The sequence below is a fragment of the Nelumbo lutea genome, chromosome 4 (genome assembly GCF_056320005.1).
Source record: "Nelumbo lutea isolate HS-2025 chromosome 4, American lotus-T2T, whole genome shotgun sequence".
Lineage (NCBI taxonomy): Eukaryota > Viridiplantae > Streptophyta > Magnoliopsida > Proteales > Nelumbonaceae > Nelumbo > Nelumbo lutea.
The window spans coordinates 95,867,592-95,887,486 of record NC_142687.1 but is presented as its reverse complement, the minus strand read 5'-3'; the positions used below and the strand labels follow the sequence as shown (position 1 = coordinate 95,887,486).

General features: G+C 37.1%; 1 protein-coding gene and 1 pseudogene across 1 annotated transcript; one reads left to right on the top strand and one right to left on the bottom strand.

The window, feature by feature from the left end:
- Positions 1 to 1,845: 1,845 nt before the first annotated feature.
- Positions 1,846 to 3,417, bottom strand: LOC148861998 (pentatricopeptide repeat-containing protein At1g59720, chloroplastic/mitochondrial pseudogene; annotated as a pseudogene).
- Positions 3,418 to 10,077: 6,660 nt separating this feature from the next.
- LOC148861997 (uncharacterized) lies at positions 10,078 to 11,108 on the top strand. Its single transcript, XM_088941913.1, has one exon. It carries the CDS (start codon positions 10,179 to 10,181, stop codon positions 10,749 to 10,751), a length of 573 nt encoding a protein of 190 aa, XP_088798039.1. The 5' UTR covers positions 10,078 to 10,178; the 3' UTR covers positions 10,752 to 11,108.
- Positions 11,109 to 19,895: the final 8,787 nt, after the last annotated feature.

The following is a 19,895-nucleotide window of genomic DNA, read 5'->3' as shown; positions in this document are numbered from 1 at the left end:
CTTTAGGCCCCTTCGCGATCATCGTCCCCGATTCTTGATCCTGCACACAACAACCATTACGAGAAAAATGGACATTATAGTTATTTTCTACTAATTGGCCAATTGAAAGAAGATTATCAAAAAGTCCAGGTGATATAAGAGCATTATTGAAAACCGGAGTAATATCACCAACACCAGTAATGGGCAAATGATTTCCATTAGCAACTTGAATAATTTTTGAACCATGATAGGACCAGACATTTTGTAGAAAATTAGAAGAACTAGTCATGTGATTTGATGTGGCAGAATCAACAAGCCAAGACTTAGATAAAGAATTACCATTACCTTGGAGTCTCAGATTTGAGAGGGCTGAAACTATCATTTGTTGTACCATTTCAAGAGTAAGAACAGTGGACTGAGCATTTTGATTGACTGTTGACATAGTTGAGGGCCTAGCTTGAATCTCATCCGTAGAAGAATTGCCAATTGTTGCTTGAAAAGCAGTGTTTTGACGATTTTGAGGGCAAGTTAAACAATCTTTGATGATGTGTCCATGCTTTTTGCAATAATTGCAAAATTTCTGGGTACAATTTGCTGCAATATGCCCATAATTCTTGCAACTAAAACACTGAACCTTACTCATATATTTACCCTTGCTTTTTTCGTGAACCGAAAATGCCATGTGTGTTGTAGTAATTTTCTCCTGTTCAAGAGTGGTTTGTGTAAGAAGACGTTGTTCCTCACGAAGTAATTCATTGAAACACACATCCAAGGTAGGAGGTGGATGACGATTCATCAAATTAGAACGAGCATTTTCAAAATCTGAACGTAGTTTCATCAGAAACTGATCGCGCTTGCTAATTTCATAAATAATCAATACATCAACAAGAGAAACTTTAGACACTGCAGCACACACTATATCAGAAAATTCAGCCCATAAATTTTGAAAACCAGAATAGTAATCTTGAATAGAGAGACTCCCCTGTGTATAATCTGCAATTTCACACTCTAATTGAAATCTCCTGGCTGAATTTGTTTGATTATAAACCCTTTTCAAATATTCCCACATGGTTTGAGCACTTCTATAGGGGGGTAAATTAAGAACAATTTTAGAATCACATGATCCGGTAATCCAAGACATCACCCTAGCATCTTTGATTTTCCATTCAGCTAATTTAGTAGCATCTGCTGAAGCTGGAGTAGTACCATCAATATGTCCCCATAACTCTTTTCCGGTAACATATAAACAGAATTGAAATTCCCATGCCGAATAAATTTTTCCCGTAAATTTAACACAAAATTCAGAGTGGTTACTAGTCATTTTCAGTAGAAAACAAGACAAATATAGAGAGATAAACAACCCAAAATATGACCGGAAAGAAATTACCAAAATATGTGAGCTTTTTGAAGAAAATCACCCAGATGGAACTTGCAATCTATGGCGGCCTGAAGTTCCAATGTCACCCAAGAATAACCAGAAATTCCAAAACTCTAAGACAATGGCTCTGATACCATGATAACTTTTCCTTCGACAGAATTTTGATTAAATGGCTCAATGCCTTTTCATTCTGATTCCCTTGAATATATATAGCTGAATATACATTAATTAAATGATGATTTGTCTCTACCTACAAATATACTGATTTACATAGATTTAAAGCTGATTTATCTCTACCTACAGTTATACTGATTTATAGAGATTTAAGGCTGATTTATCTTTACCTACAGCTATACAATCTTCTTATGGAAAGATAATATGAATACAAAATAAATAAATAGACTGTACAAAATAAATGTTTGCTCTATATGACAACAGTGTCATACTCACTAATGGCTAACAATTAGGCCCTGGTCGAAGGTCACCACTCACCAGTAGTCCTTGCAAGAACAACCCCCCTCCATAAATCGGTGAAATCGAGTACTGTCTCTTACAACAATCTCTCTCTTGTAGACCTTAGATATTGACTTCATCAACCTGTGGCAGTCCGCACACATGCGGAGGTTCTTGACGATCCTAATAGGTGTAGAGGCACGGGTATTCAGCAGGCCAAAAGCAACAGCTACCTTCTCACTGTGATGGGTTTGGGGGTTTTCCTCACCTCTATTCTCTCCAACCTTCTCCATCACCTCATCTAACATCTCCTTGGTCCTAGCCCACATGGGGTGTGAACTATCTCCGACAGAAAACTCATGAACCTGAGATCCAATCTCAATCCAACTACGACCCTTTGGTTTCTTTCCAATCCTTAGCCTTGCTTCTGCCATTTTATCCATCAATCCAGCTCTGTCATACATGTTTGACATGATCACATAGTGGCTAGTGTCCCCCTTTAGACCATCTTCATCGATCCCAATTATTTTCTGGCTCACACGCTCTGCCATACCCATATTATTTTGAACCCTACATGCGCTGAGCAGAGCTCCCCAAATGACGGTGTTGGGTGGAACCGGCATCTTATTGACCATTTCAAAAGCCTCCTCAAGTAGTCCCGCCCGGCCAAGCAAGTCCACCATGCAACCGTAATGCTTGACTGTGGGCTCAATCCCATATTTATTTTGCATCAAACCAAAATAAAAACGCCCCTCTTTAACGAGCCCGCTATGGCTGCAACCACATAGGATTGCCACAAAAGTTACCTCGTTGGGATGGATTCCACTTTCTTTCTCCAACTCTAAGAACAGTTCTACAGCCTCTCTTCCACGTCCATTCACCGATAGCCCATATAACATCGCATTCCAAGAAAGGAGAGTTTTCGTGGGCATGGAATTGAACACTGCAAGAGCGTTGTCTACACTTCCACACTTACAGTACATATCAACCAGGGCCGTCCCGATAAAGATTGTTTGTTCGAGTCGCACTCTTTCTATGAAAGCGTGAACCCACATACCCAGGTTCAAGGTACCAAGGCGAGCACAAGCTGATAGTAGACTAACAATGGCAAATTGATCGGGCTTAACTCCAGTCTCTTGCATTTCACGGAAGATCACCAATGCCATTGAAGGTTGCTCCCACCTCAGGCATGCATCCATTAGGACTGTCCACGAGACTACATTTCTGTTAGGCATTCTATCGAACAGGTTGAACAGGCTCTCCATTTGCCCACAGGAAGAGTACATTGAGAGGAGAGATGTCTGTACAAAGACATCAGAAGCGAGACCCCACTTGATGGTATGAGCATGGATTTGTTTGCCATGAGCTAAAGCAGAGGCTCTGGAACAAGCTTTGAGAACCGGAGCAAAAACAAGTTTAGGGAAGACTCCTCCACTGTGAATTATAACTAATTCCTTGTATCTTTCAATGATACGATATGGACATTTGTGGTCGTCAAAGAGATCGGCGGGAGAATCTCGGGACCAAAGAGAATTATCGAGGTTGTTGATAGAAGAACGAGAAGAAGGCAGGATTAGTTGGAGGTGAGAGAGGGTCACAGAGGTCATTATCTTTGCTTCCAACGGTCTCCTGCCCTTCCAACCGTCCAACGTTGGAAAGGAAAGGTAAATTTAGGGAGCCCAAGTATAATACCTGTCATTAACCAATCGGTTAACCCGCCATTAAATAACATTCGAAAAGCCACAAATGACTTTTGAGTGTAATCTAATTTTTTTTATTAACCATCCACATATTGATAAAAAATGAATGGTCTCAATTCCTTGTCTCTTCGGTTCAAATTTTCTTAAACAAAAGAGATAAAGATATGGGGTTGTTCATTTTTTGTCAATGTTTGGATGGTTGATAAAGAGAATTAGATGATATTTAATAGCTGATAAATGGCAGGCATTATATTGGCATGTTTTGAAAGTTTGAATATTAAATTTTCTCCTTTTTAAAGTTCGGGGACCAAAATGGCACTAGACTAAAAATATAAAGTACTGATCTGAAAATTTCCCATAAATCTATATGTACGATAAATAACAGATTGGTTTGCTGTATTTGGGGTAGTGACAAAAAAGTATTTTGAACTTTCAATTGCATTAATTAAATACCTTAAACTTTCAAAAATAGATACATCGGCCCATAGTATTCCATAGTTAAACAAACATAATGCCAAAAATACTTTTATCATGAATTTCTAAAATCATTCTAAGGTAATCTAACACCTTTCCATGACGATTTTCTCATATGAACAGTAAATAACGTATTGAAAATTTTCGATGAGGGCTTTCTCTAGTGATCATGGAAGAGGAGTATTATATGGTTCAAACTATAAAACCAAACTGAACCAAATCGAATTTACGGTTTGGTTTTGGTTCGGTTTTATGAATTTAGAAAATACAATTTACAGTTTACGACTTGGTTTATTAAATTTTATGAACCAAACCAAATCGTAAACCATATTAATATAAATATCCAATACAATATGTATAAATATATGAATAATAAAATTTAATATATTAATATTAATTTTTAATTTTTAATTTGTAATTATGACTTTCTTCTTAATACCGAACCAGCTAACCTTTTGTTTCCCTTTTGGTTTTCTTGAGAAAGAGAACATCAAACGCCTAACGGAGGAAGTGAAGTTTTCTTCTCAGAGAACGCCGAGTCACCACGATTTAATGTTGCCGGTTTTTCGCTGCTGTTGGCTTAGTGTCACTAGTCATACCTTCGCCGTCCGACTTCGCGGTAAATGTTCTCTCTCTCTCATTCTCATTACCTAATACAATGAAACCCTAACCATTCTCGCCAACCCACCATTTTCACCGAGTCACCGCCAGCCACTCCACCATTGTCGCTGCTCCTGTCTCCCTCTCTTGATGCCACCTCTCTTCCAACCCTAACAAAACGCCCTAACCAAGGAGGTCAGGAAACCCTCTTCCTTTGTTCAACCGGATCCTATACGCACTAGTCCGGCAACTCCGATTGGTTGGTGCAATCTCTTTATCATCTTCCCATCTCCTCTTTAATCTATTCTATTATTTGAAAAAGAAAAACTCTAATGGCCTACCCCCTTTATCTCTTCTTTGATGCAGTGACATATGTTCAATTGTGAACAACGGGAGCATAACTGGAATTGAAACTCTAGAAATAGATGAACAAAATTCGAATTTGGGTTTGGGAGAAAGGTAAAATATCAAACAATTTTAGAATTTTGGACAAAAAATTAGATTTATTTAATTTTTAATTACATGTTTATCAATATATACATGTTTTTAGGATTAGAATGCAGATTTTTCATACGAGAATGTTTATATTAATGTTCAGATTTATTTAATTTGATTATTTTAAATAAATAATCATGACACATGGCATCTCGGAACAAGTAGGTGACACCCACCACCTAGGCGACAACTTGCCTTAGCCAAAATGGTGGAGTCCCAACTAGCGACTTGGCACTGTCATTGGCCTGCCTCTAGTGCCAACCTGGCGACCTGCCTCTAGCGTTGACCTGGCGACCTACCTCTGTTGCCGACTTGGCAACCTGCCTCTATCGCCGACTTGGCGACCTGCCTCTAATGCCGACCTGGCGATCTACCTCTGGCACTGGCATGGCGACCTGCCTCTAGTGCCAACCTAGCGACCTGCCTCTAGCCCCGACCTAACGACCTTCCCTTGTTGCTAATCTGGCGACTTGCCTCCACTGCCAACTTGGCGACCTGCCTCTAGCGCCGACCTGGTGACCTACGAGATGTGCTCACTGTCGATTTCTACATGCATCCAATTACTCCCGGGTCTCTCGGAAGTCAGCTCTCACACCAAATGTTTCGGGAGAAACCAAGTAAGGTGCAAAGATTGGCCTAAGTGCATGACTACCTCTGAGGACTTCGGAGCATTTAGGCACGTCCTCCTGGAGATCCCGAACGTGTTGCGTGATGCTCACGCTAAACAGTGCCTATATAAAGGCCTTACCTCCAACCCTAGTGGGGAGAGGCACAATTTAGTTCTCGTAGCTTTCATCTCTCTCACATTTAGTTATCTTAAAAATCTCTTAATCGCTAACTTGAGCATCGGAGTGCCCACCCTAGGTAAAGCAACCCAGGCACTCTGACATTGTGTCCTTGCAGGTTGCATCAGAGACACCTCTCTAACTCGTCACCACTCAGCTAGACATCAGAGCTACCTCTCTAGCTTGTCACCATTCAGTTAGGCGTCAGAGCCACCTTTCAGGTAGGAATCATTCAGTTAAGCATCCAAGCCACATTCTAGGTAGGGATAATTCAGCCAGGCATCCGAGTCACTTGCCAAACGGGAGCTGCCGAACTGTGCTTCATCAAATATATTATATTGTTCTTTATTCAAATGTTCTTATTTTCAAAAGTGTTTAGATCATAATTGTTAATATACTACATTAGTCCCCAAACCGTATTAGAAACTGCACCAAAACATAATAAAACAGTTGGTTTCTATGCCAAAATGGTTTGGGTTGGTCTAAGAATTTTCCAAACCATAATTTATTGGTTTGGTCTGAGAATTTCTCCAAATTGCATCAAACCGGACCACGAACACCCCTACCATAGAATGATCTAAAAAATATACAAAAAATGGTATTTTTGACATTATGCAATGTTTAACTTATGGAATACAAATAGATAAACCCAAGTGTCTATTTTTTAGAGTTCAAAGTACTCAAATGTTGCAATTAAAAGTTTGTGATACCTATCTGTCATCACTTAAAAGTACAGATACTTATATGTAATTTACCCTATATTTTATTATTAACCTACCTGGACCGGCCCGCTATATCATTTATCATTTATCTACAGGCGACTGGCATGTATGTTGCAAATGGCATCCGTTTGTCCAAATTCGAATTCGAATCAATACCCATTAATGGAATTCGATCCGTTAATGATTGGATCAAAATACAGATCCACCCATATCTGTCCGATTTAATGGTTGGATCTATGGGAGCTGATCGCAAGTTACATTAAAAGCTCAATTACTCATGTTAAAGACGTTAGTAGATGTATAATTGCATATACGCATGCATAAATATAAGCATTTACGTTAAATTTTAGTATAAGCTGATTGACTAACCTTAGCCCAAGCCCAATCATAATGTATCAAAATTTAATAAATCAGGCTTGATTAAGGTTTTAAATATCGATACATGTGATACATCGGTAGAGATATATCGGACAATATGTCTTTTTTTACTTTTTATTTTTATTTTTTTTAAATCAATTTAGGGGGGGCAGTTTTGAGGCTCTTCCACCCCTTGAACTGGTTAGAACCCCGATACATCCTTTGTAAGGGCATATTGAGGTGCTCCCGATACGGGCCAATACATGTCAATGCTTCGAACCTTGGGCTTAACATCAGGCTCAGGCCTTAAAATCCAATCTAATTCTTAGAGTTAGGCCTAGGTTGAACTAATTCTTAGAGTTAGGCCTAGGTTGAACTTAAACCTAGCCCGGCTTGGATGGTTGCCCTTTAGGGATTTTACTCTTGTGCATGGAGCAGTGCTGATTTTTTTTTTTTTTTTTTTTTTTGACTCTTGCACCACCCTTGCGCATTCCTCTTGTGTATGCTAATTGCAGAAGTCTTGTTTGTTCATCTCCATTATTGTTAATTTTATTCTTTCCAAGAATTTGTGCCCTATTTCTTTGATTGGCATTTAATGCCGCTTTTGTATATATACATGTTCTTGGTTAAATGAAATCTTGTCTTCGGGCCTAAAAATTATTCATGAAAATACAATATCAATCTAATTCATTTTATTAATAATATATAATATTTTAATCTTTTTAGTTTATTAATCATGTGATTTTTCAGGTATTTTGTTGTTTTGAACTATTTTTAATTAATGAATGCATATAATTCGTCCATATCATCAAATCTTAATCAAATATGGTCTATATAGAGAACAAGGTAGTTTGTAGGATAGGGAGAAGCCAGCCTAATTGATTTGAAAGGGGGTATAGGGATCAGATTTGATTATATGGACCCTGCTTTATATTTGTTTTTTTTCAATTGAAAAAATAAAATAAAGAAGCAAAAGGTTCAGAAATTGCTTGTTAAAACATAAAATAAAAAATAAACAGTGATTTTTAATTGACGGGGCAAAGGAGTTTTATTGGGGCAAAAGGTTCAGAAAATGTCCCTAAGGCTGGTTTCTACACAAAAAAAAAAAAAAAAAAAAAAAAAAAAAAAAAGAAAAGCAACAAGCAATAATAATAAGAAAAGAGAATTTAAAGTTGTAGCTTTACCTTTGAGTTTAAAGGGCAAATTTGAAAAACAAATCAATTTCAAAAAAGAAATTGGAAGGGTTTTGGCTAGCAATTCATTTTAGACATTTTCATGCCTCCTTTTATAGGATTTTAATAAAAAGGTTCTAGTTACAACTATGTTATTAAACTCAAAGGAGGTAATTGCAATTATCAAACTTCAAGAAAGATTTCAGCAACAACTAAAAATTTCAGGAGAAGTTTATGCAATTTACCCAAAAGAAAAAAAAAAAAAAAAAGTAGATTTCAATTTTAAAATTCATGAACCAAAATATTTGTACTTTTACTCACTTTACCTTCATCCGCCCCATTAAAAAGTTAAAAAGTAGTAATAAAAAGTGTTTAATTACAAGGAGAGAAGATTTCATGCCCAAGCGTGTACAACTCATTGAGCTTATCACGTCACCATAAATTATAAATTATTTCTTTGGCATCATAGATTAGATATATATTGCCATATTTGCATACAATTAAAAAAAGGAAAAAAGAAGTGCCTAAGATTATTAAAGAAAATACTCAAAATTATATTGATCGGATCCATTTTTTCATGGAAATTGACATTTTATAATGATCAATAAATATTCATCAAATTTATTAGTTCTCTTCTGCATTTCTCCATAACCAGAATTACAGAAAATGTAGTTAAAATCTAACATGGCCAGATTCTTTTTATATTTTCAAGCCCTGATCTCAATCAATAATTTGATTGGGACAATTTTGTTTTTGATGCCCTGTTTGGACTAATAAAATATTCACAAAATTAAACTTTATGTCAATCTTTATTAGTAACCTAAATTTTGGGATTTTTTTCAAAAATAAAAAGAAATGAACTTTGGGAAAGGAAACTAAAACTCCATACTCCATAGAACGCGTGAAAAGACCAAAATGTCAGTAGCTACTTATTTACAATCATGAAATAAATCATAAGACCCCATTCGTCTACTGGTATTTCATGTGGGTAAATTGGTCAAACTTGATCAATTTTCCAATATTCTCCCACCATTATAATGAGTCTTATGAAAAAGAATTTATCGATATTCTTCTAGAGGGTGAATAAGTTGTTTATCCACCCACCAAAAATATTAGGGTCTATTTGGCACGTTTTTTTGAGATCTTCTTGTATTTCTGGCAGTCAAAAGACGTATTGAACTTTTGACATAAAATTTGGGCAGCCCGAAGACAGTCTGGTAGATGTGTATTTTTTCGTGTGTCTATCCGCATCTTTCCACGTGAGATTAAAATGCGAAAGATATTGGAAGTTTCAAATGAAGCTTCTCGCTCGCATCTTTCCCGAAATCAGCCCGAAATGGACTTCTCGCATCTTTTCGATGCACCGTCTTTTGGCGACTAAATCTTTCACGAACCAAATGAAAATAGACCAAGAATTGATTTTTCCAACTTGCAAACAATCAAAAGACTGCACAGAAAGATGCGCCTAACAGGCCCTTAATCCTCTCCCACCTCCATCTTTACCCAAGTGAAAGTACACCAAAGTTATTCGGACAACTTTTACCTGAAAATCACTTTACCCGGATAAATGAATTACCCGGATGCGGAGAAAAATGAGGCCTATATTCCATATAACCTACTAATGCTCTTTGTCTTTGCTATGGGGGTGGCATTTCAGTCCTTTTTGCCTACAAACCCGAAAACAGATTAAGGAGTTAGAAAGTTATTTACAAATTTTCAGGCAGTGGAAAAGTCTCTGAGACTAAGCACCAGGAAGTTACAGTAAAATATTTGTTTATTAAAGAGGATGCATGGAAGGAAATTTCCTGTACCTGAAAGCGTTGCTTTGTTATTCAAATATATATTTGTCAAAGTCTAGGAGATAGACATTATGATACTAAACAAATGATGAAGGCAGCAAGTAATCCTCTACTTCCACACTACCACTTCCTTTACCTTTCCAGGAAAACTTCCTTTTGTCTAATAAATCTACTCACTTTGTTCTATATAAAGACCCAAGGCATTGATTCATAGAGACAGGATTCTCAAATATCACAACTTTGTAATTATATAGTTAGAAGGGCATGAAGCTGGTGGGGGTTCCTACACTTGTGCTTCTTCATTCCTGTGTTGCAGCAGCTCTCATCCTTCTGATATTCTGGTTGTCACCTTCAATCTCTCAACATTTTAGTGTTATCGTCTCTACTTTTGCTCTTGTTACAACAGTGAAAGCTAGCCCTGTTTTGGGGTTCTGTATTTGCAACTCGATCATTGTTGCAATACTTTTAGGAAGCTCGAGACCTTCAGAGGGAGAATCCGATTGGTTTGGGTCACTACACCCTTCAGTAATAGTAGTACATGAAAGGGAGGAGGAAAGACAGGAGATGAATGGTGATGATGACAAAGTCGCCGGCGATAATAGCAAATATTCCGACAATGACAATGCTGATTTTCGTGGTTATGATGGCTACGATGAGGACAATGATGATGATGTTAATGAAGATGAAGATGATGGAAGTGAAGATGAAGGCCGTGATGATTTGGAGAAGAGAATTGAAGAGTTCATTGCTAAGATCAATAAAGAATGGAGAGCAGAGTGGCTAAGAGAGAAGCTTCTTAGCATAGGTGCAGTCCAAGAACATGGATTTGAAGTATGAAAGTAATCCATTTCAAGCCAACTTTGAAGACTTTATGTGAATACATGTAAAATAATCATGTATTGTTGGACATGTAATTCCAATCCAAACCACGTAGATTTAGTCCATTTTTAGGGATGGTTTGGGTGTGTTTTGAGCAGAATGCCTTGTATCTCAATTTGATGATTGTAAATACTAATTAATTGTGAATATGTTACAGGCAATCCATTTCAAGCCAACTTTGAAGACTTTATGTGAATACATGTAAAATAATCATGTATTGTTGGACATGTAATTCCAATCCAAACCATGTAGATTTAGTCCATTTTTAGGGATGGTTTGGGTGTGTTTTGAGCAGAATGCCAGGCCTATTTTGTATCTCAATTTGATGATTGTAAATACTAATTAATTGTGAATATGTTACAGGCAATCTTGTATTAAAAATTAAATCATGTATTTGTAGCATTAGCTTTGGTTTCTCTTGGGAAATCAAGTTAATTTGTTCATTATTATACAAATATTAAAAGCCTATTCAGGGACCTCAATTAACAAATTAAGCTTTTAGGTTGAATGGTTTCTAATATGGTATCAGAGTCCCCTTGTTTGATCAAATGGTCTAGTGTTTGATCCTTGCCACTCATTATAATTTTATTAAATTTCATCACATGGTATCGATAGACCTGTACTTGTACATGCTTCAAGCCCAATGGGCTTTCACATGAAAGGACATGTTAGAGAATAAAAACCTATTCACGGAGCTCACCTAACAGCTTAAGCTCTTTAGATTGAATGGTTCCTTGGTATTGCCATCCTGGATATCCAGGGATTTAGTATGAAATAGAATGGATACAAATCCTACCCAATTTGATTTATTTATTTATTTTGCACAAAATTGCTGCTCTCAAACTACTCAAACCCAGGTTACAGTGTTAAATATCTTGAGAAATAAAACAGAAAAGGAAAAAAGAAAAGCATTGAGTTTAAATCATGAAAATTTGCAAGTGAAAATTTCAGGATTATGGCTTCAGCAATGGCTGCTATAACAGCTAATGAGGGTGTTAAAATGATTTAAGCCATAGATCACTCCTATAAAAAAACAGTCAACCAAGAGTAATATACTAATATATCCTCTAAATCAATGAGAAGATTTTGGTAAAATATCCGATAAAGCAACCAGTCAACCAAGAATTGGCTTCGGTTTTAGGCTTCTAATTCGTCAGGGAGCTTCTAGCAAGTATTGGGCAGGTGAAGTTTAAGCTGGAGTAGTTGAAGAATGAGTGAACTTAGGGGTATTCTTTTTTTGGATTTTGAGAGGGGGGAAAGTTGGTTAACGGGATTTTGATTTCCATTGATCAAAAATCTCATGTTCTTTTTTCAGATTTATGTGGGGTCCAAGGAAAGTTTATTTATATGGGTATCACTTATCCATCTCCTAGATGGGTAAATAACTTTCCTACCTTAGGGGAAAGTTGTCAATGCTCATTGTAATAATGTATTTTTATGGATAAAATGGTCATTGTCTTATTTGCATGGAAAATGAAAGAATATGGATAAATGCACTTACCCAAAAAAGTAACTTACCAAAACACGAATGAGGCCTTAGAGTAAAAATTCATTAGATGTCTAAGTTTAACAAAAGTAAAACTCTTAAGATGCTTGAATTGAATTAAGCTCAAAATAAGCAGGAATTAATCTTATAAAACGTTTACTAAGGTGCCAAATCTATGACTGTAATGGATGACGATGATGATGATGTCAACCATCCGATGCACTGGTTTAGGTTGGGTGACATTATCATCTCTACTAAATTTATTATATTAGATCCTCAGTCTGTGTATGTCATCTGGTGTGGCCCATTGAGTAAGAAATTGCTAAGACCAAGCCCATGAAGCGAAAAACAGGGCCCACATCAAGAACCATTTCTTTATATCATTTCTTATTATTTTAAGATGACATCTTCCTTATCTTTGGTGCATGGGTGACAGTGACTCAGTAAGTTTATTTGAACGGATTTAGCTGAATAGAATAGCTGTTCAACGGGGAGCCAATGACAAAACTCCGTGCCACTAATAAAATGCACGGAATTCACAAATATTTAACTTTTTATTATGGACCCCATTTATTTTATGCGTAGGCATTATCATTAAAGTTACTTTTGGTTTGATAATAATAAGCATGGTTTCAGGCAGTCGAACCATTCAAACAGTTCGAACTGTCAAACGGTTTTGGCCATTTTTAGATTTTTTTGTTAGAACGGGCATTTGTTCGGTTCAAAGTCCGATTCATCATTCGATTGGGTTTTAAAAACCTTGATAATAAGTGATAAAATTTTAGCTGTTTCACTGTTTGGGAGTATTATGTACATTACATGACACGTTATCATAGGTTTGGGGTAAAATAGTATTTTCAACCAATATTCCTTAGAGAGCACTACTCACACCAACCTCACAGCCACATCTACTATGTATTGGAAAAACCTCCAATGAATAATAACATATATGTCCGGAAGATTTTTCTGATGTGCGGGTGGGATATGCTATGAGGTCAGTGTGAGGAGCAGATTTGGACTTTATTCTTTTGGCCAAAGATGAGCAAAGAACTGAGTGGGGTAAGAGTTCACATCTCCTCCCCACATGGGGCTGCCCCACAATGCCCCACAGCACATCTTCGCCGTGTATTGAAAACATCTCCTGATGATAGTACCAAAACTGATGATGTCATCATCGGGAGATGTTCTCAATTCACAACGGGAATGTGCTGCAGGTGGCCCATTGTGAGGAGGAAATGTGAATTCTGGGGTAACGTGTCTTGCACAGGAAGCTTCCAGATGGCAAAACTTTTGTGGAAAAAAAAAACAGAAAGTTGAGAGAAATTATTTGAGGAATTTCACAAAACAAAGCCTAAGAGAGTGTTTGGTTCACTAAAAGCCTATATAAATGAATTTGGATTAGTTGAACACTTTGGTTGTTCAGCGGGCAGGCTATGGAACTAATGATGAGGTTTCATGCTAGTAGTAAAATACATGGGACCCACACCTTATCAGGTTTCACAACCTGTTGAACAGCCAAAACATTCAACTAAACCTTGCTCTATATAAATATGCATGACAAATCCAGCCAAGCTGACACAATGCATAGTGGTGGCACTAAAGATTTTTTGTCTACTTCTTTGTGCTCAAGTTTACTTGCCAACAAATAGAGCAATTTTCATCTAATTGAATTTTTTAATGACAATGAAAAAAACCCAATTTATTTCATGCCTAACAATTAACTAATCCTTGTAAAGGGAAAAAATTGTTTAAGTTGTGTTTGGTTGCAGTGCAAATTTATTTGCATTAGTACAAATGCATGGGAGTGCAAATGTAAAAAACGAAAGTTCTTGTTGAATTTTGTTTTGGATTTTACTTTATTTTGCTTCATGCCTTAAATTATCTCATTTGTACTGCAATCAAACAAAATAAACTAAAATTTGAAACTAAAATAGCTCAAAATTTACACTAAAATCATTTGCATTGTCATGATTTTGCATCAGTACAAATTTATTTGCATTGCAACCAAATATAGCCTTAGGTTGTGCAATGAGGGGAGGCAAATGAATGGGCTGCATTGGGTTGGAGGCCAACCCATGCGGATGCACATCTATTTGTAACCCACATTTCTCTTATGTATGGGTTGCAACCCAACCTAATTCATTCATGTCAATCCATTTAAATATGTAAAATTATGAAACCAATTTTTGTTGAGAAAAAAAACTAAAAAGCGTTAGATTTCTCTTATAGTGAGTGATACATGTCTTTGCGACTTTATCTAATTGGTTCAACTCAAAATCAGGAGATAGAATTTGAATGAGAGAGAAATGAAAGAAATAAGATAAGACAGATAAGAAAGAAGAGAGGAACAGAGGAGAGAGAAACATTGGAGAGAGGAGGAGAGAGATAAACGTATGAGAGAGGAGAAAGAGAAAGGTAGGAGATGGAAACATGGGAGAGGAGAGAAAAACAATGAGAGAGAGAGAAAGAGGGAAGACCGGAAGAGAGAGGGGAGGAGGAAACGTATGAGAAAGAGAGACAAGAGAAGAGAAAAAGAGGAATTAGAGCTGCAACTTGGATTGGCCCGAATTAGCACTTTACACTGTTTCAATCTTAAGCCCCAGGCCAGACCCATTTAAAATTTGACCAAAGCCCAACCGGAGTCGCCCAGATTGCACCCCCTAAGAGGACTAGGGAAGAGAAAAAAAAAATGTGAGAAATTTCGAAGAGGGAGGAGAGAAAAATGTGATGAGAGAGAGAGAAAGAGGGTGATATGCATAACTTATTTCATTGACCCAAATAGATACCCCTAAGCCCTAATCCACCCCTATTTTTATTTGACCTAATGGGTCAGTCAACCCATATTCAACCCACGCCTTAAATTAATGGGTTAATGGGTCTAAAATTGTCATCCCTACTATAATTTCATTTAAAAACTATCATGCTGATATAATTAGAACGATTTAATTAATTAAGCCTTATTTTTTTATTTCAAAAAATATATATATTAAGCCTTATTTTCAAGGTTTTACTAATTTTTTTAGGACAACTGTAGGGTAGTTTCGTGCAAATTGTTATAGAGAGGATGGTAGTCTGGGACAGTTCCTTTATTATGTTATAAACATATATCCAGCCTCATTCCCATATTAAGAAGGATTGTTGATTGGAGAAGCGTTTAATGGTCCCCGCGCTCCTGCTAGGGCCTAGGGGATCTCATGGCTAAAAGAACTCCAATAAAAAAAGTTCTTTCTCGAAGTTCCTTAATAATTTTTCCTTAACTTTCTGTTTATCTCTACTTCCCTATCAAACCAAACACAGCTTTAGGGCTATGATATGATCTTGTGAAGAGATAATGATATATGGATAATTGCAGCCTCAGCTACACTTTTTTATGTACAGCTCATAACTCGACTTATCCCAATATAAATATTAGATTGATCTTGACTCCATTTTTTTAAGCAATTTGACAACTCAAAAACTCTACACGAATTTTGAATGGTCAACAAACATGTATTATAAGGGGTTAGGTTCGTTCAGCTGGGTGAAGCCCGATGTGGGGGCCTTGGAAAGTATGTTGAAACAAGGTCATTTAATTCAACATTTTCATACCCATGTGAGATGAGTGATGACTGTCCATGAGGAATGGCCCATTTCAGTGTAATTCAGGCACAGGATGTAGTTGAAAGAACTAATAATGTTCTTGATATAAGCTCATTAATTTCTGCTTTTTTTGGCTCAATCAACTTTTTTGGGTTCAAGAAATGATTTCATTTTCACATGGGTTCCTCACGCCCGCTCATTTCCTTATTAATGATGTAAATGAAATGGTATTGAATGGTGAAGCTTCCACCACATGTTATGTAAATGGATGAGGCCCCATCATGGATCATGGCTCTCTCTCTCTCTCTCTCTCCAATGCGGAAATTATGTGAAAACCCATATCTTAAAATTCTATTATATGGCTCTGTTTGGATAAGTTCTTGAATATGAACTTTGGGCTATAAGAAACAGTTTAGTAAGAGTTGCTTTTGAAAATATAATAATCTAAAGCTGAAGCTGAAATACTTTTAAAACCAAAGCACAAAACCATAAAATTGTGGCTTTGTGCATATGAGCAGAAATCCTTTAAGTTCATCCAAATGCAACATTATTAACACATGTTCATTACTAACGGTCTACAATCACTTGTTACAACAGGGGATTATGAACTCAGCCTTCTTCAACCATTTACAAACCAGACTATAATCTAATCTCACATAAGCTGGGCATCTGATCATGACTAATGGGGTGTACCCCTTTTAAATAGAACGGATCAAGTCTCAACTGATCAAAATTTCAAAACAGAGTTAATCTACTAAGAACAACCATAGCACCGTATAAAATATACAATTATGCGTGCTCAGACAATGAAATTCTTCCCTTAGAACATCTCTGCGTGGACATAGTGGGAGGTCAGCAACATCTCTGCCTTCCATCCTCTGTTCACCTTGTCAATGAATTCCTCCACTCTCCTCCTCAGCTCATCATCATCATCTTCTTCTTCTTCTTCCTCTTCCCCATTTTCATCTTCGTCCTCCTCAACACTGTCGTCGACCACCACCACTGTTGTCTTATCGTTTGACCCTACGGTCACATCCAGAGAAGCTTCAATGTCTTCTGAAGACAACGTTTCACCTCCGACATTCTGCTCTTTCTCAATTTTCTTGGTGATCGTAGAGGAGGTACCAAGGAAACCTTCTTGATCAGACTGAGAACTGGGCTTTGGAGCGCTTACGAGTAGGAGGACTATGATCAAATTGCAGAAACAGAAGACGATGAGAGAGTTGGACGCGGCCAGAGTGATCAACTCCATCGTAGAAACCAACATGGTTCTTCTGATTTTTCTCAGAAATGCCAGCAGAAAGAAGAGAAGATGCTAATGAATCGCTGGAAACCTGGAAATCCTGCGAGTCTATGAAGGGAGATAGATGATTGTGAGAGGGAGAGGCGTATTATTCCCTTTTAAAGCCGTGTTCTGATCGAGGAATGTGATGTGTGCGTAGGAAGCTATACATATACTGCTATCGACTAGAGACAGAGACAGAGAGAGGCCATTTGGCCCATATCCGTTTCATGATTTGTGTACTGGGGAAGCTTCTCGCTCCTCGCCAGCACTTTGTGGGCCTGGGCCATATTCGTTTCATGATTAGTAGTCCATGAACATTGCAAATTTGCAATGCAGCCCAGGATAGCCAACGTACCCTACTTCGTCAGCTCATTGACATCACCTTAGTACAAAAATCAAAAGCAAGGTAAAGAAGCATTGCAGCCAGATTTGCAGGCGTGAAGCTGAGCTGAAAGTGCCCTAATTCTAAAATCTTTCCAAGGATTAGGGAATTGCAGCTCTAATCGAATAGTTTGGACTCGAATTCGAATAGGTTTGAATCGAATTCTAACCTTGGGGTAAGCTCGATTAGTTATTCAAGTTTGAGTTCGACCAATAAAAAGTTTAGCTTGAAAGATTGAGAGTATAGCTCGATTAACACATACATACATGTGTGTATATATTATAAAATATATTTTTATATTTTATATAATATGACAATATATTGCATATTATAAAAAGATCATATATATATATATATATATTTATTTTCAAAATTTCGAGCCAAACTCGAACTCATTAAATATTTAACCAAATTGAGCTCGAATTGGGAAATATAGTTCGAGTTAAACTCGAGCTTGAACTTGGACCTAGTAGTATTTTAGTCAAGCCGAACCAAGATATGCCAAAGTTTGGCTCGATTGCACCCCTACCCAGGACTCACATACGATGGACCCATATAATTGCACTCATGGGTAGGGGTGTCAGTGGACTGATTATGGGTTGGACATCGTTCAAATTAAAATCAATTTAGATGGATCGGACGGACCAATAAGATATATTGAATTGGACTAGTCCAAACTTAATAGTCTAAAATATTCATCGGATTTGATAAGGCCTAATCCATCTGTAATAGATTTATATTGGACCAGATCAGATTGGACCAAATCCGATCCCACCCCTACCCATGGGGCCTGACTCTTTTTCATGGGATCCAGAAAAAAAAAAAAATTGTTCAAAGTATCAAATCCGAATCTCTTTTTGCATAATGGGTAGGATCTTAAAGGGGGTAAGAGAAAGGGAATGCATATATAATATATGGTGGGAAATTGGGAATGGGAGATGATCCATGCCCTGTCCCAACAAACTCCAAAATGTGCTTCAATCCCGTTGTGTTGTGGGAGACCCTTTGTTCTGGACCGACGGACAGGAATAGGATTTAATGGATTATTGGGTTGCTGCATACAACCAAGAACAAACCAACTACAGTGTTTCTTGTCAATCCAAAATTCCAGATTCCAAACTTGTTTTCTAGTAATAGGCATATCAATTGGTAGGCTAGACATCCAACACCATTTAAGATCATGATAAACATTCTCCGTTTAAAACATTTAGAAAGAGAGTGAGGTGGTTGTTTGGTGGTTAGAATCATCCAAGTGGCCTGGTGTTTGTCTTAATCAATATTCCAACCAGGGCGGGTTTTATTAAATTGGATAATATCTGGATCAGACGGAATATTCGCTTTTTCTTTTCATTTTTGGTATTACATAATACACATTACATGGGATGGACACGGGGCAGGATGATGGGTTCTCAAGCCTCAATTTTTGGTGGGATGCGAAACAAGGGTCCATCTCATTCGTAGTTAGAATCGAAATGGAAATTTGTCTGAATTGGAATCAGAATGGTTTATAAGTATAGTCTGTTTGGTTTAGATAAAAATCAAAATGACAATTGAAATTAATTGAAATGGGATTTCATTTCCAAAAGAGGAAAAGAAAATGGTCATTCTCTCAAATGAAAATTGCTATTCCAATAAGAATTAAAACGGGATTCCAATTCAGACCAATCAAACACCCTACAGAAATAAATAACAGCAGTTTTTTCGAAAGATCTCCCCCAAGGCCCCCATAATCTTTGACGGGGCAAAGTCATGTGGAAAATGACAAACCACAATTTGAAGGGAAATGTGAAGCGTAGACCCCCCCCCCCTTGGAAAGGTTCTTAATCTAAAAGCTTATTCCCTTAGAAATAACTCTATGAAGCATGGGCTACTTGGGAAGTCCACAACCTGGTATTAAACTTTAGGGAGCATCTTATTATCATTGAAGGTGATTCAAAGATAGTCATTCCATGCCTTTAGTAGGAGGAGATAGATTATGGATGGCAATTTTCCTCATCCTCGATGGGTGGGATTGCTTTGCCTAGGCGGGGACAAGGACAGGGATTAATAAGGATCCCCAATTGGGGTCAGAGCCAGGGATGGGGAATGAGGTTCCTGCCCCGCCTTGATGTGTGTGTGTGTATAATATTAAATATATATTATTATATATACAATATTATTTATATCATTTATATATATATATATATCAAAATATATTTAAAATATTATTTATATTTAAACTTTCTATTTATTTTAAATAGATTTATTTTTCTAAAAATACTATTAACTAAAAAAATTCAAGGATTCAGGCCCTAGTGGGAAACCCATCCCCATCAGGGATTGGAGATTTATTTTACAATCGGGGTCAAGAACGGAGAATATAATCTCCAC